The sequence below is a fragment of the Eucyclogobius newberryi genome, unplaced genomic scaffold (assembly GCF_026437365.1).
Source record: "Eucyclogobius newberryi isolate DKJ021-1_F unplaced genomic scaffold, fEucNew1.0.hap1 SCAF_4, whole genome shotgun sequence".
NCBI lineage: Eukaryota > Metazoa > Chordata > Actinopteri > Gobiiformes > Gobiidae > Eucyclogobius > Eucyclogobius newberryi.
This window is the reverse complement of record NW_027316056.1, coordinates 8162788-8181991: the sequence shown is the minus strand read 5'-3', so window position 1 is coordinate 8181991 and position 19204 is coordinate 8162788. Positions and strand designations below refer to the sequence as shown.

Below are 19204 nucleotides of genomic sequence, written 5' to 3'. Positions count from 1 at the left end.
TTATAAATGATGGGAAAAGTACTGTTGTCCAGCCTGAGCGTTGTATTTGAGCTTGGTCAATTGTGCGGTCAATATTTCTGTACGTTTTCGTCCAGTAAAACCTAAAAAAACAGAATCTTGCCAAGTGCCTGTCATAATTTGCTGATAATAAAACAAATAACGTAAAGTCCTATTGTAATTGTGTTTAAACCGGTCTCTGACATCACTCACATGCGTCCGAGTGCTTTATCTTTGCAAAAAAAGGCTTGTTTTTTATCATGTTGGGAAATTCTTGATTAAAAATCCCACTTTACGAATGTTTCTGTCTACAAACATTTAAATCAGGGGTGTCCAAACTTTTTTCACCGAGGACCACAGAATGTCAAATTTGTCAAATGCCAAAGTAAATAATTTGAAATGTTGCATTTGACATAGTTTTGATGAGCCTCAACACCTTTAATAAGACTTGGAACACTAATATTAGGTTAGTATAACAAAAAAATGCTTGCATTTTTTCAATTTTAAAGTAAAAAGTGCTACTATTTGTTGTTTGGAGCAAGTTGGCAGGAAGCCGGAGGGCCAACAAAAAATGGTCTGAGGGCCGCATTTGGCCCCCGGGCCGTAGTTTGGACATGCCTGATTTAAATGCTCTATGATTCTTCAACATTTTCTCATCAAAAGCTTTTCCTGTTCCAGCTGTTCTTCCATTTGTCGCGAGAGAGAGTTTTCTCCGAGGACCGAACTCGTTTTTACGGAGCGGAGATCGTCTCGGCTCTGGATTATCTGCACTCGGCCAAAATCGTCTACCGCGACCTCAAGGTACCGACTCTGACTCTGACGATCCTGAACGTGCGACGACCGTTTTGAGAGGTTAATGTTTGTGTTTTCATGCGTCGCAGCTGGAGAACTTGATGCTGGACAAAGACGGACACATAAAGATCACAGATTTCGGTTTGTGTAAAGAAGGAATCACTGACACTGCCACCATGAAGACGTTCTGTGGGACGCCAGAGTATCTCGCTCCGGAGGTAAAAACCACATCGTCAAAGTCTGCATGTAGTACAGATATTACACTACCAGGAAATATTAAGATGAGATATTCCTTTATTGTCCACACATGGGGAAATTTCGGTGTTACAACGCAGTAGATACAGAGGAAAAGTACAGATAACTTAAGTTTAAAAAACATTCGCTTATAAACAAAACAAAAAAAAACTTAACAAAACTCCTCTCATATCTTAATAGGGAATGGAGGGGGGGTAAAAAAAAAGATAAAAATAAAATAATAATAAAATAAAAAGATTAAAATAAAATAATAATAAAATAAAAATATAAAAATAATAAAATAAAAAGATTTAAAAAAAATATATGTATATATAATATAATATATATATATATATATATATATATATATATATATATATATATATATATATATATATATATATATATATATATATATATATATATATATATATATATATATATATATATATATATATATATATATATATATATATATATATATATATATATAATCAAAATAAAGGAAAGTAAAAATAGCTGGCAATGAACAAAATAATACTAATGGTAAGTAAACACACATTTACATCAGTTATATGCACATGAATATGGCCTTAATTGCTTGAGAGTACGATAGTAATCCGACTGTGTGTATTGGAAGTTGGGGACGGTGGCTGAACGATTTGACTTTTCCTTAAGTAAAAGTACAGATACAGGAGCAAACGAATACTCAAGTAAAACTATCACATAAGAAATATACTTAGAGAAAGAAGTATTAAAGGACACACATCCTGCAAAATGTACTTTTTTTTTTCTTCTCTTTTACACCCGTTCTAACATTGTTCCTCATCAAAAACATACCTGGAGTAGCATTTAGCTTCATTCACACTAGTTTGATGAATCCTGGTTAGAAAGTCCCACTCCGAGCGTCAAAAATACTCCGTTCTGAATCTCTTCGACGTCTTCTCAATCTGTGACGTTTTCTCAATCTTCTGTTGCGGTTTCTAAGTCCATAAATCGTCTCCAGACTCTCTCGTCTAATCACGATCAGTACGTCTGCGTGGCTACCTAGCATTGCCGAGAAAACGTCCTGTCGTTTTTAACCTGTGTAATTCCCTCTGCTGCCAGTAGATGGTGACAAAGCTCAGTGCAAAACAGCAGATCGTTTAGATTAATTCAGTTTTTTGTGTGACTTTTTTTTTTTCTTCTTAAAGATGAGATGCCAAACTCAAAGTACTCAAGAGTATGTTCAAAGTCTGATAATGGCACAAGGAATGCATCATATTTGTCCTTTAAATTGTGGAAGATTAAAAAGTAACTACTAAAGCATTCAAATTGTGATCTAGATAAAGATATTGTCCTGATTAGTGGTCATCCAAAGCAACTTTCATGTGCAGTAGAAAGTAGCTCTCAAATGTAATAAAGTAAAACACATCCACTATAAAATGTACTTCTAGTGGATGTGTACTTGTACTTCATCTGTACTTTATTTAAGGACAGCGCTTCAGTCACTTTTATGTGGATGATTATGTATTCCACGGTGTTTGACACGTGGACCGCTAAAGCGATGGCGGGCGACTCTTTTAGCGCTGCATTTAAACGGCGGGCGTCTCCTCTCAGGTGCTGGAGGACAACGACTACGGCCGCGCGGTGGACTGGTGGGGCCTGGGCGTGGTCACGTACGAGATGATGTGCGGGAGACTTCCCTTTTACAACCAGGACCACGAGAAACTGTTCGAGCTCATCCTGATGGAGGAGATCAAGTTCCCTCGCACTCTGTCCTCAGACGCCAAGTCCCTGCTGTCCGGCCTGCTCATCAAGGACCCCAACAAACGGTACAAATACCGCTACTGCTACTGCTACTGCTACTGCTCCTGCTATTGCTACTGCTACTGCTACTGCTACTGCTACTGCTCCTGCTCCTGCTATTGCTACTGCTCCTGCTCCTGCTCCTGCTCCTGCTCCTGCTATTGCTACTGCTCCTGCTCCTGCTCCTGCTATTGCTACTGCTACTGCTACTGCTACTGCTCCTGCTATTGCTACTGCTACTCCTGCTCCTGCTACTGCTACTGCTATTACTATTGCTACTGCTCCTGCTAGCGCTACTGCTCCTGCTATTGCTCCTGCTATTGCTATTGCTACTGCTACTGCTCCTGCTATTACTATTGCTACTGCCCCTGCTAGCGCTACTGCTCCTGCTCCTGCTATTGCTATTGCTAGCGCTACTGCTATTGCTACTGCTATTGCTACTGCTCCTGCTATTGCTACTGCCCCTGCTAGCGCTACTGCTACTGCTACTGCTCCTGCTACTACCCCTGCTAGCGCTACTGCTCCTGCTAGCGCTACTGCTCCTGCTAGAGCTACTGCTCCTGCTAATGCTACTGCTCCTGCTATTGCTATTGCTATTGCTCCTGCTATTGCTACTGCTCCTGCTCCTGCTATTGCTCCTGCTACTGCTACTGCTCCTGCTACTACTGCTGCTACTGCTACTACTGCTACTGCTAGCGCTATTGCTACTGCTATTGCTCCTGCTATTGCTATTGCTACTGCCCCTGCTAGCGCTCCTGCTCCTGCTAGCGCTAGCGCTCCTGCTCCTGCTAGCGCTACTGCTCCTGCTAACGCTCCTGCTCCTGCTAATGCTACTGCTCCTGCTATTGCTACTGCTCCTGCTCCTGCTCCTGCTATTGCTACTGCTACTGCTACTGCTACTGCTACTGCTCCTGCTATTGCTACTGCTACTCCTGCTCCTGCTACTGCTACTGCTATTACTATTGCTACTGCTCCTGCTAGCGCTACTGCTCCTGCTATTGCTCCTGCTATTGCTATTGCTATTGCTACTGCTACTGCTCCTGCTATTGCTATTGCTACTGCCCCTGCTAGCGCTACTGCTCCTGCTCCTGCTATTGCTATTGCTAGCGCTACTGCTCCTGCTATTGCTATTGCTACTGCTATTGCTACTGCTCCTGCTATTGCTATTGCTACTGCCCCTGCTAGCGCTACTGCTACTGCTCCTGCTACTACCCCTGCTAGCGCTACTGCTCCTGCTAGCGCTACTGCTCCTGCTAGAGCTACTGCTCCTGCTAATGCTACTGCTCCTGCTATTGCTATTGCTATTGCTCCTGCTATTGCTACTGCTCCTGCTCCTGCTATTGCTCCTGCTACTGCTACTGCTCCTGCTACTACTGCTGCTACTGCTACTACTGCTACTGCTAGCGCTATTGCTACTGCTATTGCTCCTGCTATTGCTATTGCTACTGCCCCTGCTAGCGCTCCTGCTCCTGCTAGCGCTAGCGCTCCTGCTCCTGCTAGCGCTACTGCTCCTGCTAACGCTCCTGCTCCTGCTAATGCTACTGCTCCTGCTAATGCTACTGCTACTGCTCCTCCTGCTTCTGCTATTGCTCCTGCTATTGCTATTGCTACTGCTCCTGCTAACGCTAATGCTCCTGCTAATGCTCCTGCTAATGCTCCTGCTAATGCTACTGCTACTGCTCCTCCTGCTTCTGCTATTGCTCCTGCTATTGCTACTGCTTCTGCTATTGCTACTGCTCCTGCTAACGCTAATGCTCCTGCTAATGCTCCTGCTAATGCTACTGCTACTGCTCCTCCTGCTTCTGCTATTGCTCCTGCTATTGCTATTGCTCCTGCTATTGCTACTGCTCCTGCTAACGCTAATGCTCCTGCTAATGCTCCTTCTAATGCTCCTGCTAATGCTACTGCTACTGCTCCTCCTGCTTCTGCTATTGCTCCTGCTATTGCTACTGCTTCTGCTATTGCTCCTGCTACTGCTACTGCTCCTGCTACTGCTCATCCGTCTTACTACTACTACTACTACTACTACAGCAAAGTGGTTTCAATTGTAACTTTAGCCGTATTTGCAGCATTGATATGAGCAGAGGTGTTGACATGTTTTTATTTTTATTCCAGTTGCTGAATTTTGCCATCTACATTTTTATTTTCATTGTGTGTTTTTTTTTTCATCTTCAAATTAACTGATAACCAATAATTATTTTACTTTGGCGCAGTCTAGTCCCTTTTTATTACAGCTCATATTGAAGTTTAAAAAGAAATATAAGATAAGCGTGTCTTCTTTTATTCTGAAAATGAGAGGTGTTTGCTTCCTCATGACCTCACAGACTAAAATAAAACTTCATTTCTTGATTCCTGTCTTGGGTTCAGACTCGGTGGAGGTCCTGACGACGCCAAGGAGATCATGCGCCACAGTTACTTCAACACAGTCGACTGGCAGGACGTCTACGACAAAAAGGTGAGTTCTCGTCACAGTGGGACGTTCTCGCTTTCGGGGGGGAGGGGCCTCGCCGTGGGGGCTGTTCCGGAAAACGGAGAATATCGCCGTTGTCGTTTTGCCTAATCAGAATGCGCAGATTAGGGCAGCGAGATGAATCGAAATCGCAGTTTGAATGGACGCAGAGGCTGCAATTTTACTCCACAAACGGCAAATTATTCCCATGCAGCAAAATTCAAGCGGCTAAAGCTGTAGTTTAGATTCTGAGACGCGTGTGATATTTCAGCGCCTCGAATCTAATCGCAGTGTCACAGCGCTTCAGTTTTTAGATTTTGTGCTTCCCCATTGTCGATAATCTTCTCTTCCCTCTCACTCTCCTCCCTCTCTCTCCTCTCACTCTCACTCTCCTCCTTCTCTGTCCTCTCACTATCTTCCCTCGAAACCTCCCTCTCGTCACTTCTCCCTCTCCCCCTCTTCACTCTTCCTGCGCTCTCTTCCTCCTCCTCCTCCTCCTCCTCCTCCTCCTCCTCCTCCTCCTCCTCCTCCTCCTCCTCCTCCTCCTCCTCCTCCTCCTCCCTCTCCCTCTCTTCCTCCTCCCTCTCTTCCTTCCTCTTTTCTCTCTTCACTCTCCTCCCTCTCTTCCCTCTTCTCCCTCTCTTCCCTCTCCTCCCTCTCTTCCCTCTCCTCCCTCCCGTCACTTCTCCCTCTCCCCCCTCTTCACTCTTCCTCCTCCTCCTCCTCCTCCTCCTCCTCCTCCTCCTCCTCCTCCTCCTCCTCCTCCTCCTCCTCCTCCCTCTCTTCCTCCTCCTCCTCCCTCTCTTCCTCCCTCTCTTCCTCCTTCTCTTCCTCCCTCTCTTCCTTCCTCTTTTCTCTCTTCCCTCTCCTCCCTCTCCTCCCTCTCTTCCCTCTCCTCCCTCTCTTCACTCTTCTCCCTCTCTTCACTCTTCTCCCTCTCTTCACTCTTTTCCCTCTTTTCCCTCTCTTCCCTCTCTTCCCTCTCCTCCCTCTCTTCCCTCTCCTCCCTCTCTTCCCTCTCCTCCCTCTCCTCCCTCTCTTCCCTCTTCTCTCTCTCCTCTCTCTCTTCCCTCTCTTCACTCTTTTCCCTCTCTTCACTCTTTTCCCTCTCTTCACTCTTTTTCCTCTCTTCACTCTCCTCCCTGTTTTCACTCTCCTTCCTCTCGTCACTCTCTTCACTCTCCTCCTACCTCTCTTCACTCTCCTCCTTCCTCTCTTCACTCTCCTCCCCCTCCTTCCTCTCTTCACTCTCCTCCCTCTCTTCACTCTTCTCCTTCCTCTCTTCACTCTCTTCACTCTCCTCCTTCCTCTCTTCACTCTCCTCCCTCTCTTCACTCTCCTCCCTCTCTTCACTCTCCTCTTCACTCTCCTCCTCCCTCTCTTCACTCTCCTCCTCCCTCTCTTCACTCTCCTCCCTCTCTTCACTCTCCTCCTCCCTCTCTTCACTCTCCTCCTTCCTCTCTTCACTCTCCTCCTTCCTCTCTTCACTCTCCTCCTTCGTCTCTTCACTCTCCTCCTTCCTCTCTTCACTCTCCTCCTTCCTCTCTTCACTCTCCTCCTTCGTCTCTTCACTCTCCTCCTTCCTCTCTTCACTCTCCTCCTCCCTCTCTTCACTCTCCTCCTTCCTCTCTTCACTCTCCTCCTTCCTCTCTTCACTCTCCTCCTTCCTCTCTTCACTCTCCTCCCTCTCTTCGCTCTCCTCCCTCTCCTCCCTCTCTTCACTCTCCTCCTCCCTCTCTTCACTCTCCTCCTTCCTCTCTTCGCTCTCCTCCTTCCTCTCTTCACTCTCCCTCTCCTCCCTCTCTTCACTCTCTTCACTCTACCTCTCCGCCCTCTCTTCACTCATTTCACTCTACCTCTCCTCCCTCTCTTCACTCATCTCCCTCTCTTCCCTCTCCTCCCTCTCTTCCCTCTCCTCCCTCTCTTCACTCTCTTCCCTCTCCTCCCTCTCTTCACTCTCTTCACTCTCCTCCCTCTCTTCACTCTCCTCCCTCTCTTCACTCTCCTCTTCACTCTCCTCCCTCTCTTCACTCTCCTCATCCCTCTCTTCACTCTCTTCACTCTCCTCCTCCCTCTCTTCACTCTCCTCCTTCCTCTCTTCACTCTCCTCCTCCCTCTCTTCACTCTCCTCCTTCCTCTCTTCACTCTCCTCCTTCCTCTCTTCACTCTCCTCCTTCCTCTCTTCACTCTCCTCCCTCTCTTCGCTCTCCTCCCTCTCCTCCCTCTCTTCACTCTCCTCCTTCCTCTCTTCACTCTCCTCCTTCCTCTCTTCGCTCTCCTCCTTCCTCTCTTCACTCTCCCTCTCCTCCCTCTCTTCACTCTCTTCACTCTACCTCTCCTCCCTCTCTTCACTCTCTTCACTCTACCTCTCCTCCCTCTCTTCACTCTCCTCCCTCTCTTCACTCTCCTCCTCCCTCTCTTCACTCTCCTCCTTCCTCTCTTCACTCTCCTCCTTCCTCTCTTCACTCTCTTCACTCTACCTCTCCTCCCTCTCTTCACTCTCTTCACTCTACCTCTCCTCCCTCTCTTCACTCTCCTCCCTCTCTTCACTCTCCTCCTCCCTCTCTTCACTCTCCTCCTTCCTCTCTTCGCTCTCCTCCTTCCTCTCTTCACTCTCCCTCTCCTCCCTCTCTTCACTCTCTTCACTCTACCTCTCCTCCCTCTCTTCACTCATTTCACTCTACCTCTCCTCCCTCTCTTCACTCATCTCCCTCTCTTCCCTCTCCTCCCTCTCCTCCCTGTCTTCACTCTCCTCCTTCCTCTCTTCACTCTCCTCCTTCCTCTCTTCACTCTCCTCCTTCCTCTCTTCACTCTCCTCCCTCTCTTCACTCTCTTCCCTCTCCTCCCTCTCCACTCTCCTCCTCCCTCTCTTCACTCTCCTCCTCCCTCTCTTCACTCTCCTCCTTCCTCTCTTCACTCTCTTCACTCTACCTCTCCTCCCTCTCTTCACTCATCTCCCTCCTTCACTCTCCTCCCTCTCTTCACTCCTCCCTCTCTTCACTCTACCTCTCCTCCCTCTCTTCACTCCTCCCTCTCTTCACTCTACCTCTCCTCCCTCTCTTCACTCTCTTCACTCTACCTCTCCTCCCTCTCTTCACTCATCTCCCTCTCTTCCCTCTCCTCCCTCTTCACTCTCTTCACTCTACCTCTCCTCCCTCTCTTCACTCATCTCCCTCCTTCACTCTCCTCCCTCTCTTCACTCCTCCCTCTCTTCACTCTACCTCTCCTCCCTCTCTTCACTCCTCCCTCTCTTCACTCTACCTCTCCTCCCTCTCTTCACTCATCTCCCTCTCTTCCCTCTCCTCCCTCTTCACTCTCTTCACTCTACCTCACCTCCCTCTCTTCACTCATCTCCCTCTCTTCCCTCTCCTCACTCTCCTCCCTCTCTTCACTCTCCTCCTTAATAAAGGGGATTTATACTTAGTTAATCTAGTGAAATTGTACAAAAGAGTAAAATAAAATATTTCTTCCATTGATTTGTGCTGATGTTTAAAAAGCTGATATTGTCTTGATTGACGGTGGCGTGGCTCTGTGAAAGTGCAGTGGGCGTGTCGTTGACCTGTGACCTCACCTCCCTTCTGCAGCTGGTCCCGCCCTTCATGCCACAGGTTTCCTCAGAGACGGACACGCGCTACTTCGACGAGGAGTTCACAGCACAGACCATCACCATCACTCCGCCAGAGAAATGTGAGCAAAGTCACAAACACTCACGTAACCTGGCAACGCTGGGCCTGGAGTTCAGCTCAACTATGTCAAAAAGGAACTTCAGTTATTTTACAAAAGCATATTTAAAGACATGAATGAATGTGAGCGTGAACTGTCTGTAATGTCTGTGTCTCTGTGTTGGCCCTGCGACAAGTTGGCCACTGTCCAGGGTGTACCCCGCCTAAGGCCCGAAGTCACTGGGATAGGCTCCAGTCACCCGCGACCCCGAAAGGGAACAAGCGGTAGAAAATGGATGGATATTTAAAGACACATATTATGGCAGGGCAAGTTTATTTATAGAGCACAATTCATAGAGCAGGCAATTCAAAGTGCTTCACACAACAGGAAAAATGCATTGAAATACAAAAGTCACAAAACGGACAAAGACGAGAGCATTTGCTTAGATTTGAACATTAGTCCTGACTCTGGCACCAGCAGGAGGCCGGTCCATGTTTAGTCCTGACTCTGGCACCAGCAGGAGGCCGGTCCATGTTTAGTCCTGACTCTGGCACCAGCAGGAGGCCGGTCCATGTTTAGTCCTGACTCTGGCACCAGCAGGAGGCCGGTCCATGTTTAGTCCTGACTCTGGCACCAGCAGGAGGCCGGTCCATGTTTAGTCCTGACTCTGGCACCAGCAGGAGGCCGGTCCATGTTTAGTCCTGACTCTGGCACCAGCAGGAGGCCGGTCCATGTTTAGTCCTGACTCTGGCACCAGCAGGAGGCCGGTCCATGTTTAGTCCTGACTCTGGCACCAGCAGGAGGCCGGTCCATGTTTAGTCCTGACTCTGGCACCAGCAGGAGGCCGGTCCATGTTTAGTCCTGACTCTGGCACCAGCAGGAGGCCGGTCCATGTTTAGTCCTGACTCTGGCACCAGCAGGAGGCCGGTCCATGTTTAGTCCTGACTCTGGCACCAGCAGGAGGCCGGTCCATGTTTAGTCCTGACTCTGGCACCAGCAGGAGGCCGGACCATGTTTAGTCCTGACTCTGGCACCAGCAGGAGGCCGGTCCATGTTTAGTCCTGACTCTGGCACCAGCAGGAGGCCGGTCCATGTTTAGTCCTGACTCTGGCACCAGCAGGAGGCCGGTCCATGTTTAGTCCCGACTCTGGCACCAGCAGGAGGCCGGTCCATGTTTAGTCCCGACTCTGGCACCAGAAGGAGGCCGGTCCATGTTTAGTCCCGACTCTGGGCACCAGCAGGAGGCCTGTCCATGTTTATTCCTGACTCTGGCACCAGCAGGAGGCCGGTCCATGTTTATTCCTGACTCTGGCACCAGCAGGAGGCCGGTCCATGTTTAGTCCTGACTCTGGCACCAGCAGGAGGCCGGACCATGTTTAGTCCTGACTCTGGCACCAGCAGGAGGCCGGTCCATGTTTAGTCCCGACTCTGGCACCAGAAGGAGGCCGGTCCATGTTTAGTCCCGACTCTGGGCACCAGCAGGAGGCCTGTCCATGTTTATTCCTGACTCTGGCACCAGCAGGAGGCCGGTCCATGTTTAGTCCTGACTCTGGCACCAGCAGGAGGCCGGTCCATGTTTAGTCCTGACTCTGGCACCAGCAGGAGGCCGGACCATGTTTAGTCCTGACTCTGGCACCAGCAGGAGGCCGGTCCATGTTTAGTCCTGACTCTGGCACCAGCAGGAGGCCGGTCCATGTTTAGTCCTGACTCTGGCACCAGCAGGAGGCCGGTCCATGTTTAGTCCTGACTCTGGCACCAGCAGGAGGCCGGTCCATGTTTAGTCCCGACTCTGGCACCAGAAGGAGGCCGGTCCATGTTTAGTCCCGACTCTGGGCACCAGCAGGAGGCCTGTCCATGTTTATTCCTGACTCTGGCACCAGCAGGAGGCCGGTCCATGTTTATTCCTGACTCTGGCACCAGCAGGAGGCCGGTCCATGTTTAGTCCTGACTCTGGCACCAGCAGGAGGCCGGTCCATGTTTAGTCCTGACTCTGGCACCAGCAGGAGGCCGGTCCATGTTTAGTCCTGACTCTGGCACCAGCAGGAGGCCGGTCCATGTTTAGTCCTGACTCTGGCACCAGCAGGAGGACAGTCCCTGAGGTCGTCAAAGTCTGAGATGGTTCATATGGCACTAACATGTCTGAGATGTACTTTGGTGCTAGGCCATGGAGAGACTTGTACACAAGCAGAGCTGCTTTAAAGTCTATTCTCTGAGCCACAGGGGCCAGAGCAGAGACCTGAGAACAGGACTAATGTGATGGTACTTCCTGGTTCTGGTCAGGACTAATGTGATGGTACTTCCTGGTTCTAGTCAGGACTAATGTGATGGTACTTCCTGGTTCTAGTCAGGACTAATGTGATGGTACTTCCTGGTTCTAGTCAGGACTAATATGATGGTACTTCCTGGTTCTGGTCAGGACTAATGTGATGGTACTTCCTGGTTCTGGTCAGGACTAATGTGATGGTACTTCCTGGTTCTAGTCAGGACTAATGTGATGGTACTTCCTGGTTCTGGTCAGGACTAATGTGATGGTACTTCCTGGTTCTGGTCAGGACTAATGTGATGGTACTTCCTGGTTCTAGTCAGGACTAATGTGATGGTACTTCCTGGTTCTAGTCAGGACTAATGTGATGGTACTTCCTGGTTCTAGTCAGGACTAATGTGATGGTACTTCCTGGTTCTAGTCAGGACTAATGTGATGGTACTTCCTGCTTCTAGTCAGGACTAATGTGATGGTACTTCCTGGTTCTAGTCAGTACTAATGTGATGGTACTTCCTGGTTCTAGTCAGGACTAATGTGATGGTACTTCCTGGTTCTAGTCAGTACTAATGTGATGGTACTTCCTGCTTCTAGTCAGGACTAATGTGATGGTACTTCCTGGTTCTAGTCAGTACTAATGTGATGGTACTTCCTGGTTCTAGTCAGGACTAATATGATGGTACTTCCTGGTTCTGGTCAGGACTAATGTGATGGTACTTCCTGGTTCTGGTCAGGACTAATGTGATGGTACTTCCTGGTTCTAGTCAGGACTAATGTGATGGTACTTCCTGGTTCTAGTCAGGACTAATGTGATGGTACTTCCTGGTTCTGGTCAGGACTAATGTGATGGTACTTCCTGGTTCTAGTCAGGACTAATGTGATGGTACTTCCTGGTTCTAGTCAGTACTAATGTGATGGTACTTCCTGGTTCTAGTCAGTACTAATGTGATGGTACTTCCTGGTTCTAGTCAGGACTAATGTGATGGTACTTCCTGGTTCTAGTCAGTACTAATGTGATGGTACTTCCTGGTTCTAGTCAGTACTAATGTGATGGTACTTCCTGGTTCTAGTCAGGACTAATGTGATGGTACTTCCTGGTTCTAGTCAGTACTAATGTGATGGTACTTCCTGGTTCTAGTCAGTACTAATGTGATGGTACTTCCTGGTTCTAGTCAGGGACAATTTATACCAAATGTATATTGTTTCCGCATCAAAAGCACATCTGGAGTATGTCCGTTCACACTTGTTTGTTTAATCCTCTTCACGATGTCCTCTCCCTTTCAAGCCTCAAAAAAATGTCCTAGATTTGTGACATCATTAGTAGACATCCAGATGTCTCCTGTGCTGTTTTTAAGTCCATAAACCATCAGCAGACTCACTCTGAGCATTTCTGCCTCAAATCACCTTCAGTATCTAACGCTAATGACAATCCAGAAGAGGGAAAGCCTGGCTGATAAGAAGGGCACTGGTCAATACATGAATTATTCTAAGTTCTAAAACATGTTATGTCAAAGCAGAATGTTTACATCATTACAATAAAAAGAATTCAGAGCCAGTAGATGGTGCCAGACCTGAGCTAGTCCTGTGGGAAATGGCAGAGATCCAAATTTAGTTTTGTTCTAAAACATGAGATGTCAAACTTACGGTACTCAAGAGGCGTTTAAAGGCTGAAAACAACGTTAACAATGCATCATATTTAACGACAATTAGATTATTATTGCAGTGTTTGATTTGTGATCGTTCAGCACAGTCCATATGATGACTTGAATTGCACTGGTCTCTATGTAACGTCTCTTTCTCTCCTCCCTCCCTCTCTCTCTCCCCCTCTCTCTCTCTCTCCCCCTCTCTCTCTCTCTCCCCCTCTCTCTCTCTCTCTCTTTCTCTCTTTCTCTCTTTCTCTCCCTCCTCTCCCCCCCTCTCTCTCTCTCTCTCTCTTTCTCTCTTTCTCTCTTTCTCTCTTTCTCTTTCTCTTTCTCTCCCTCCTCTCCCCCCCTCTCTCTCTCCCCCCCTCTCTCTCCCTCTCTCCCTCCTCCCTCTCTCCCTCCTCCCCCCCTCTCTCCCTCCTCTCTCCCTCCTCTCCCCCTCTCTCCTCTCCCCCTCCCTCCCTCTCTCTCCCTCCTCCCCCCCCTCTCTCCCTCTCAGATGACGAGGACGGGATGGATGCGGCGGATAACGAGCGGCGGCCTCACTTCCCTCAGTTCTCGTACTCGGCAAGCGGTCGCGAGTGACTCCTGCTCGGCCTGAGCCCGCCAGGAAAACACGTAGCCATTTTAGGAAAAGTACCAGTGTCCGCCGCTGTTTTTCTCCTCCTGTCGCTAGCGGACGGAGAAGAGTCTTTTTAGGGACTTTAAAGAGGTTTTTGCACAGTGGGATAGCCCCACACTAAAAAATATGTCTCCTACATTTTCAGCGCTATTACAGCAGAAGGCAATGTTTTTGTTATTTATTTTTGTCAGTATTAAGTTGTTCATCTTTCTGCCCCCCGTTTTTTCTCGTCGTTCATTTTGTTTTTTTGGGTTTTTTTTTCGACTTTTTTGCACTTGGTTTGAAAGAGCCGTTTTTAGGGAACAAAAAACCAAAAATGTTGCCTTACGTGTGCAGATGTGTATCATACCGACAGGGTGTTAACTTTTTGGGGGCGGGGGAAGGTTTTTCGGGGGCGGGGTTAAGTGCATGGCTCGTGGTTCACTTGATAAACTAGAAGAAAAAAAGGAAAGAAAAATCCGAAAATTATAATGAAAAAGAAGAAGAAGAAGAAGAAGAAAAAAAAAGGAAAAAAAATCTGAAAAATAATTTGTCATGGGTCACGTGTGCTGTCGATGGAGAAGTGAATGAGGACGTCTGTCATTTTGGACGTGTTGTACTTTAGACCAAGTTTGATTTGGATGGTTTGATTCAGCTTTAAAGAGTCGGTCGCGTCTCGATGAACTCTTAACAGCGCCAGAATTTCATCAGTAATAACACAGTAATAACACTTTTATTAGCACCACTTTATAGCATCTTATTTGGCCTTAATAAAGCATGGACAAAGAGTTAATTTATTATTACTTAAGAATGATTTGAGTTGGTAACCACTTGACAGGTCCAGGGTGTTCATTAAAGAAAAGAAAGCTACAACCCACAATTAGGAGAAAAATGAGCCTAAAATGGGCCTTTTATTGACAATTATACTTAAATCTTTAGTCAAATATTATGTTTCAGATCTGAAAAGAGTATTGTCAAAACCCAACAAATGGTCAGTACTGTCTGTTCCAATTCCTCTCACAGCAGCTTTATACTTATACTTATATATATGTACTTTATACTTTCTGTACTCGCCATCTGGAAAGGAGATGCAGAGAAACAATGGCAGTATTTATAGTATGTGTGCTTCACGTGGCTGCAGACAGAACAAATCAGAGGCGGCAGCTAGAAAATGACGTTCTTTAGTGTGCGGATCAGTAATAGTAGTAGTATTAGTAGTGGTAGTAGTACTAGTAATAGCAGCAGTAGTAGTAGAAGTAGTTACTAGTAGTTACTAAACCTGAATCATTCTTAAGCTTTTTGTCCCTCGGGCTCTTTTAAGACCATGAACTGTTGCCCGTTACATATGACACGCTTCAGTGAGAAAGAAAGAGAGGCCCGGGAATGGACCCGGCGACCCTCTGGCCGCGAGGCGCTCGACGCCGCTCCGTAAAGCTGAATTCTACCACATGATATTCGGGTCTGTTACATGTGTTCGTTTGTGTGCAACAATAACACTAAACTGCCAGTTACTGCACAGTTCACTCAGGATCCAGAGCACAACCTCATCCGCAACAAGATATAGTTCCACAGTTTCTCAGCTCCACACAACTTTTACCTCTTCATTATTACTCTCTATAGATACCAAAATATACTACATATTTAGGCATGGGACGGTGTGACGGTTCTGACTGATTGGACAGAGGAATGAGGGTGACTTGTCGGGACAAATGCAGAGGATTGAACATTTTGTGTGCAATGTGGGTGTGTTAGAACGAGGGCTGCAACCATGAATCCACTCAAATCTTATATTTTAGTGGATATTTTGATGGAGTAATTGTTTCCTGGACTAAACAGACGCTAAAACGCATCCAAAAAGACCTTTTATAGCGAAGACGGTGGCATTATTGAATGAAAATTAGAACATTTTGATTGATAATACACAATATTTGTAATTATGAAGCCTTCAGTCCTCCGTATTTAAATACTCAGTTTATAAAAGTATTTAAAAGATCTCGATGTGCAATAAAAGTAATTGTTAGTCGCAGCCCTAGTTGGAAGCGAGTAAAACGAGAAAGCGTTTGAAGTTTGAGACATAATTGTGACGGCGAGACGAGGTGACCGGTCCAGATCTGAAGAGGTTTAAGTTAAGTTTAAAGATGTTTTTAGCATTTTCTAGTTTGCAGTCGGTCAAATTATTCAGCCTTATTGAAGAAAATGTCTCTAGGTTTCATTGTTGTCTCCAGTCTTTGGTCTGAGTAACAAACTGAGAGTCCCAGTTCTGCTGCGATTGATTGGCTAAACATAATCTCGTCAAATCAGTCGTAATTTGATCATCGTAATCGTCATCTGGACTAAACCGACACTAAACCACATTTGAAAAGAGCTTTTTATTGCAAAGACTGGGACATTATTGAATACAAATGTCAACGAAGCATAAACATTTTCCGATTTGAATCAATAATGCACTTAAATCTTGCATTTTCTCAACATTGTCTCAATCTAGAAGCCCTCAGTCGAGATATTTCAACCTTTTATTTGGTTAATTATGTATTTAAAAAGTCTCGGAGTTAAATAGAAATAATCTTTTGACTGCATTAAGAGCTTTAGTAACTGCCTAAACAAATAGTTCTTTCCATTTGGTTTTCAACTGGTGGAAAAGTGCCAAATTGTTCTTGAATGTTTAATCTTGTTTTGAGACCTCAATATTTCAATAAAATGGCTACGGATTTTAAAATGATAGCTTGATGGGGCTAAACATATTTGGAAAAATGACTGACTTGGCACAGTTAGAATGCGATTTGTGATTTATATTTCGATGGCAAAGTTCGCATTGTAAACGTGCCCAGGAGCATTAGCATTTGAGGAAAGATGCTAACCTAATGCAAGAGTCAAGTATATTTCAGAACTTGTTTGCAGTTAGCCGTTTTTTAGCTTGTTTAGTCTGTTGTGTGCAGAGGAAATCATGATACTAATTGTAGTCTTTGTGATTTGTTAATTGGCCGTGTGGACATCCCCGCGCTGCGTTCTGTTTGGCTAGCATGTCCGCGACGCCCCTTACGCCTTAGTTTAGTTTTATCCTTACGGGGTTTTCTCTGGAGCTAAAATAATCAATATCTAAAGAAAGAAGAGTCACAGGTGGATAAGCGTGTTAGTCTAACCGTCTCTTTGCTAATGCTGTCTTTGCTAACGCTATCTTTGCTAATGCTGTATTTGAAAGTCCTTGAGATTCCGAAATGAGTCTATCTTGTAACGTCGTAATCTGCTCTTTAACAGTGTTTAATAGAGCTAATTGGTACATAAAATGCACATGCACAGCTAGGCGTCTCAATGCTAATGCTAACCTAAAACAAATTGGTTTATTAAATTGAAAATGGAACCACATTATGTACCAATTGGTTATTAAACACTGTAAAGAAGCCACGATTAGAGTTACAAGATAAGAATCAATCGGAACTCCTCAAGGACTTTTCAAGTACAGCATTTAGCAAAGATAGCGTTAGCAAAGCACAGCATTAGCCAAGAGACCGGTTTCGACTAACACGCTTATCACCTGTGACTCTTCTTTCTTTAGCTATTGACTTATTCTTAGATCCAGTGACAAACACTTTAAGGACGGTGCTAAGGCGGAAGGGGATTCACGGACATGCTAGCTAACGGAAGAAGCGGCGCGGGGACGTGCGATGTACCTGGCGTCGAAAGCATCACTTGTAAGTGTAAAAAGTGACTGACACTAGGACGGGGGGAAATGATCAAATGTGAAACGTCGAAACTTGTCACTGTCCCATGCCTAATTTACGATACTTTATAAATTGCTAGCTCGCTAAAACTAGAAAAACTATTTTATTTTGAGCCTAGATCGACTGCTAATTTATTTAAAACATCAGCATCTCCGGTTCCACCTCTCCTCATGATTTCGCTGTATCTTTCCTCATGTCGTCGGTACGTTCTTACACCTCCAGGATTTCATTTCTCGCAGAATACATCCGCATTTCCACTTTTGCTTTTTCCCTTCCGTCGCCTAAAGAAACGTGACTGTTGCTGCAGGAATTGGTGGAAATCCGTTGGCACAGGGATCAATGGTGTATTCGATTGTACGTTGGTAATGTTAATGTTTTCGTGGGGCTCGGGGGCCAATGCTGTCGTCAGAGCACATTATGTGGACGTCCCAGTGCTCAATCCACAATTCAAGTTTGTCCCGTGATTACAGTCAAATATGAGACAGTGGAGAAATAACGTTATTGCGGTCGTATTTTTGAATAATTTACACTGAAAAGACTTTAAACCACGTACAAAAAGAGGATTAGATGATATTCTCCATCTAGAATCCTTCAGTCGCAATATTTCAACCTTTATTTTGTTGATCATTTGATTTAAAATGTCTAAATACAAGAAAGTACAAGAAATAATAATAGAAATCATCATTTGACCGGTTGACTGCTAAAATAATCATGCGTTACAGCCCGAATATACATGATTTCAAACAGATTTGACTCAAAATAAGTGCATTTAAAGGTGGAATCTGTAACTTTATTATTACAAGCGGCGCTATTTTCAAATCTCACTGAAGTAAAAGTGAAAAGTCCGGTCATTTTCCGAGTATTTTAAAACACTTTTAACTTAAATTATAGGAGTAATAGTTTAGACGTAACATCTGGTTCTACTGATGGGTCGATTTTTGATTCGATACTAAATAATACTTTGGCAAATAAGATCTCGAACTCTAAAATGCACTAAAACTCCAACTGTTTGACGTTGGCATCACTATTTTATTCCCACCTATGATTTAACTAATACAAAAAGTAAATCTCTGAGCAGAAAACTTCAAATATAAACAGAGTGTTACAGAAAATATCACCCATCACTAGCAAAAAAAAAGTCAAATATATAAATTACAGCATTTCCCGCTAATAAACGTGACACTTTTACTTTTCGAAACATTAAAACCGTTTGTTTCTTTACTGTCTATTTGAACAAGAGTTGGTTTAAATGGTCAAAACTCCAACATAAATGTTTTGTGAAGCACTTTTTCTTTCCACGATGACGTTTCTGGGACGTGCCGTTGTCCGTGTTACGTGAATGAACCGCTGATCATGTGACTTTGAGAAAACTGAGCCGACGTGTTCGAGGACTGTGGGAAATCCCTGTTCAAACGCCCCATGTTCTTGTCAATGTAAATATGCAATGCCTTTTCGTTGGGTCCATTTGTTTTCGTGACATCTTTCGACTGACGTGTTTGTTTGTTTGTGTGCATGACTGACATTTATGGCTGAAAATAACGAGTTCAAAACGGAGAGAGAGGCAGATATTGTACACATTTATTTTATGTTTTTCGGGGAATAACGGCGGGGACTTTGTGTATCACAATGTTGTTCCTTCCCACTGTTCCCTCCGACGCCGCGAACGCCGTACAAACTTTGTACCCTTGAACTTGGAAGAAGGAAAAAAAACGACGGCAAAGTACGGCCGTGTTGAAGTTTTTCTTTTCTCTTTTCCGTTGCAGTGCTGGTCCACCAGGTCGTCCCATTCCATCACTTTTGTACCATAGTTTAAGTTTGTCATCTTCTAGACAAGTGTTTCCTGTTTGTCGTTTTAAAATGGCACCTGAGTGAAAGTCGCTGGATGATGACGATGATGATGTTGGATGCATTAACTAAGTCTTTCTTTTTTTGGTTTCTTTTTTGGGGATCGTCTGTTCGTTCGTTGCTTGTTTGTTTTCTTACCAAAACATTAGGGCAAGAACCCAGTAGTGGACTTGCATTGCCGTGGTAGTATTTATTTTGAATTAAATTAAAAGG

General features: G+C 45.5%; 1 protein-coding gene across 1 annotated transcript in view; it reads left to right on the top strand.

The window, feature by feature from the left end:
* akt3b (v-akt murine thymoma viral oncogene homolog 3b) overlaps positions 1-14096 on the top strand; it is a 32674-nt gene extending 18578 nt beyond the window's left edge. The window contains exons 8-13 of the mRNA XM_072462946.1: positions 676-798; positions 879-1007; positions 2623-2837; positions 5179-5266; positions 8845-8947; positions 13326-14096. Coding sequence (XP_072319047.1) covers positions 676-798; positions 879-1007; positions 2623-2837; positions 5179-5266; positions 8845-8947; positions 13326-13411 — 744 coding nt within the window. The 3' untranslated portion in view covers positions 13412-14096. The remainder of the gene's footprint in view (positions 1-675; positions 799-878; positions 1008-2622; positions 2838-5178; positions 5267-8844; positions 8948-13325) is intronic.
* The last annotated feature ends 5108 nt before the right edge of the window (positions 14097-19204 follow it).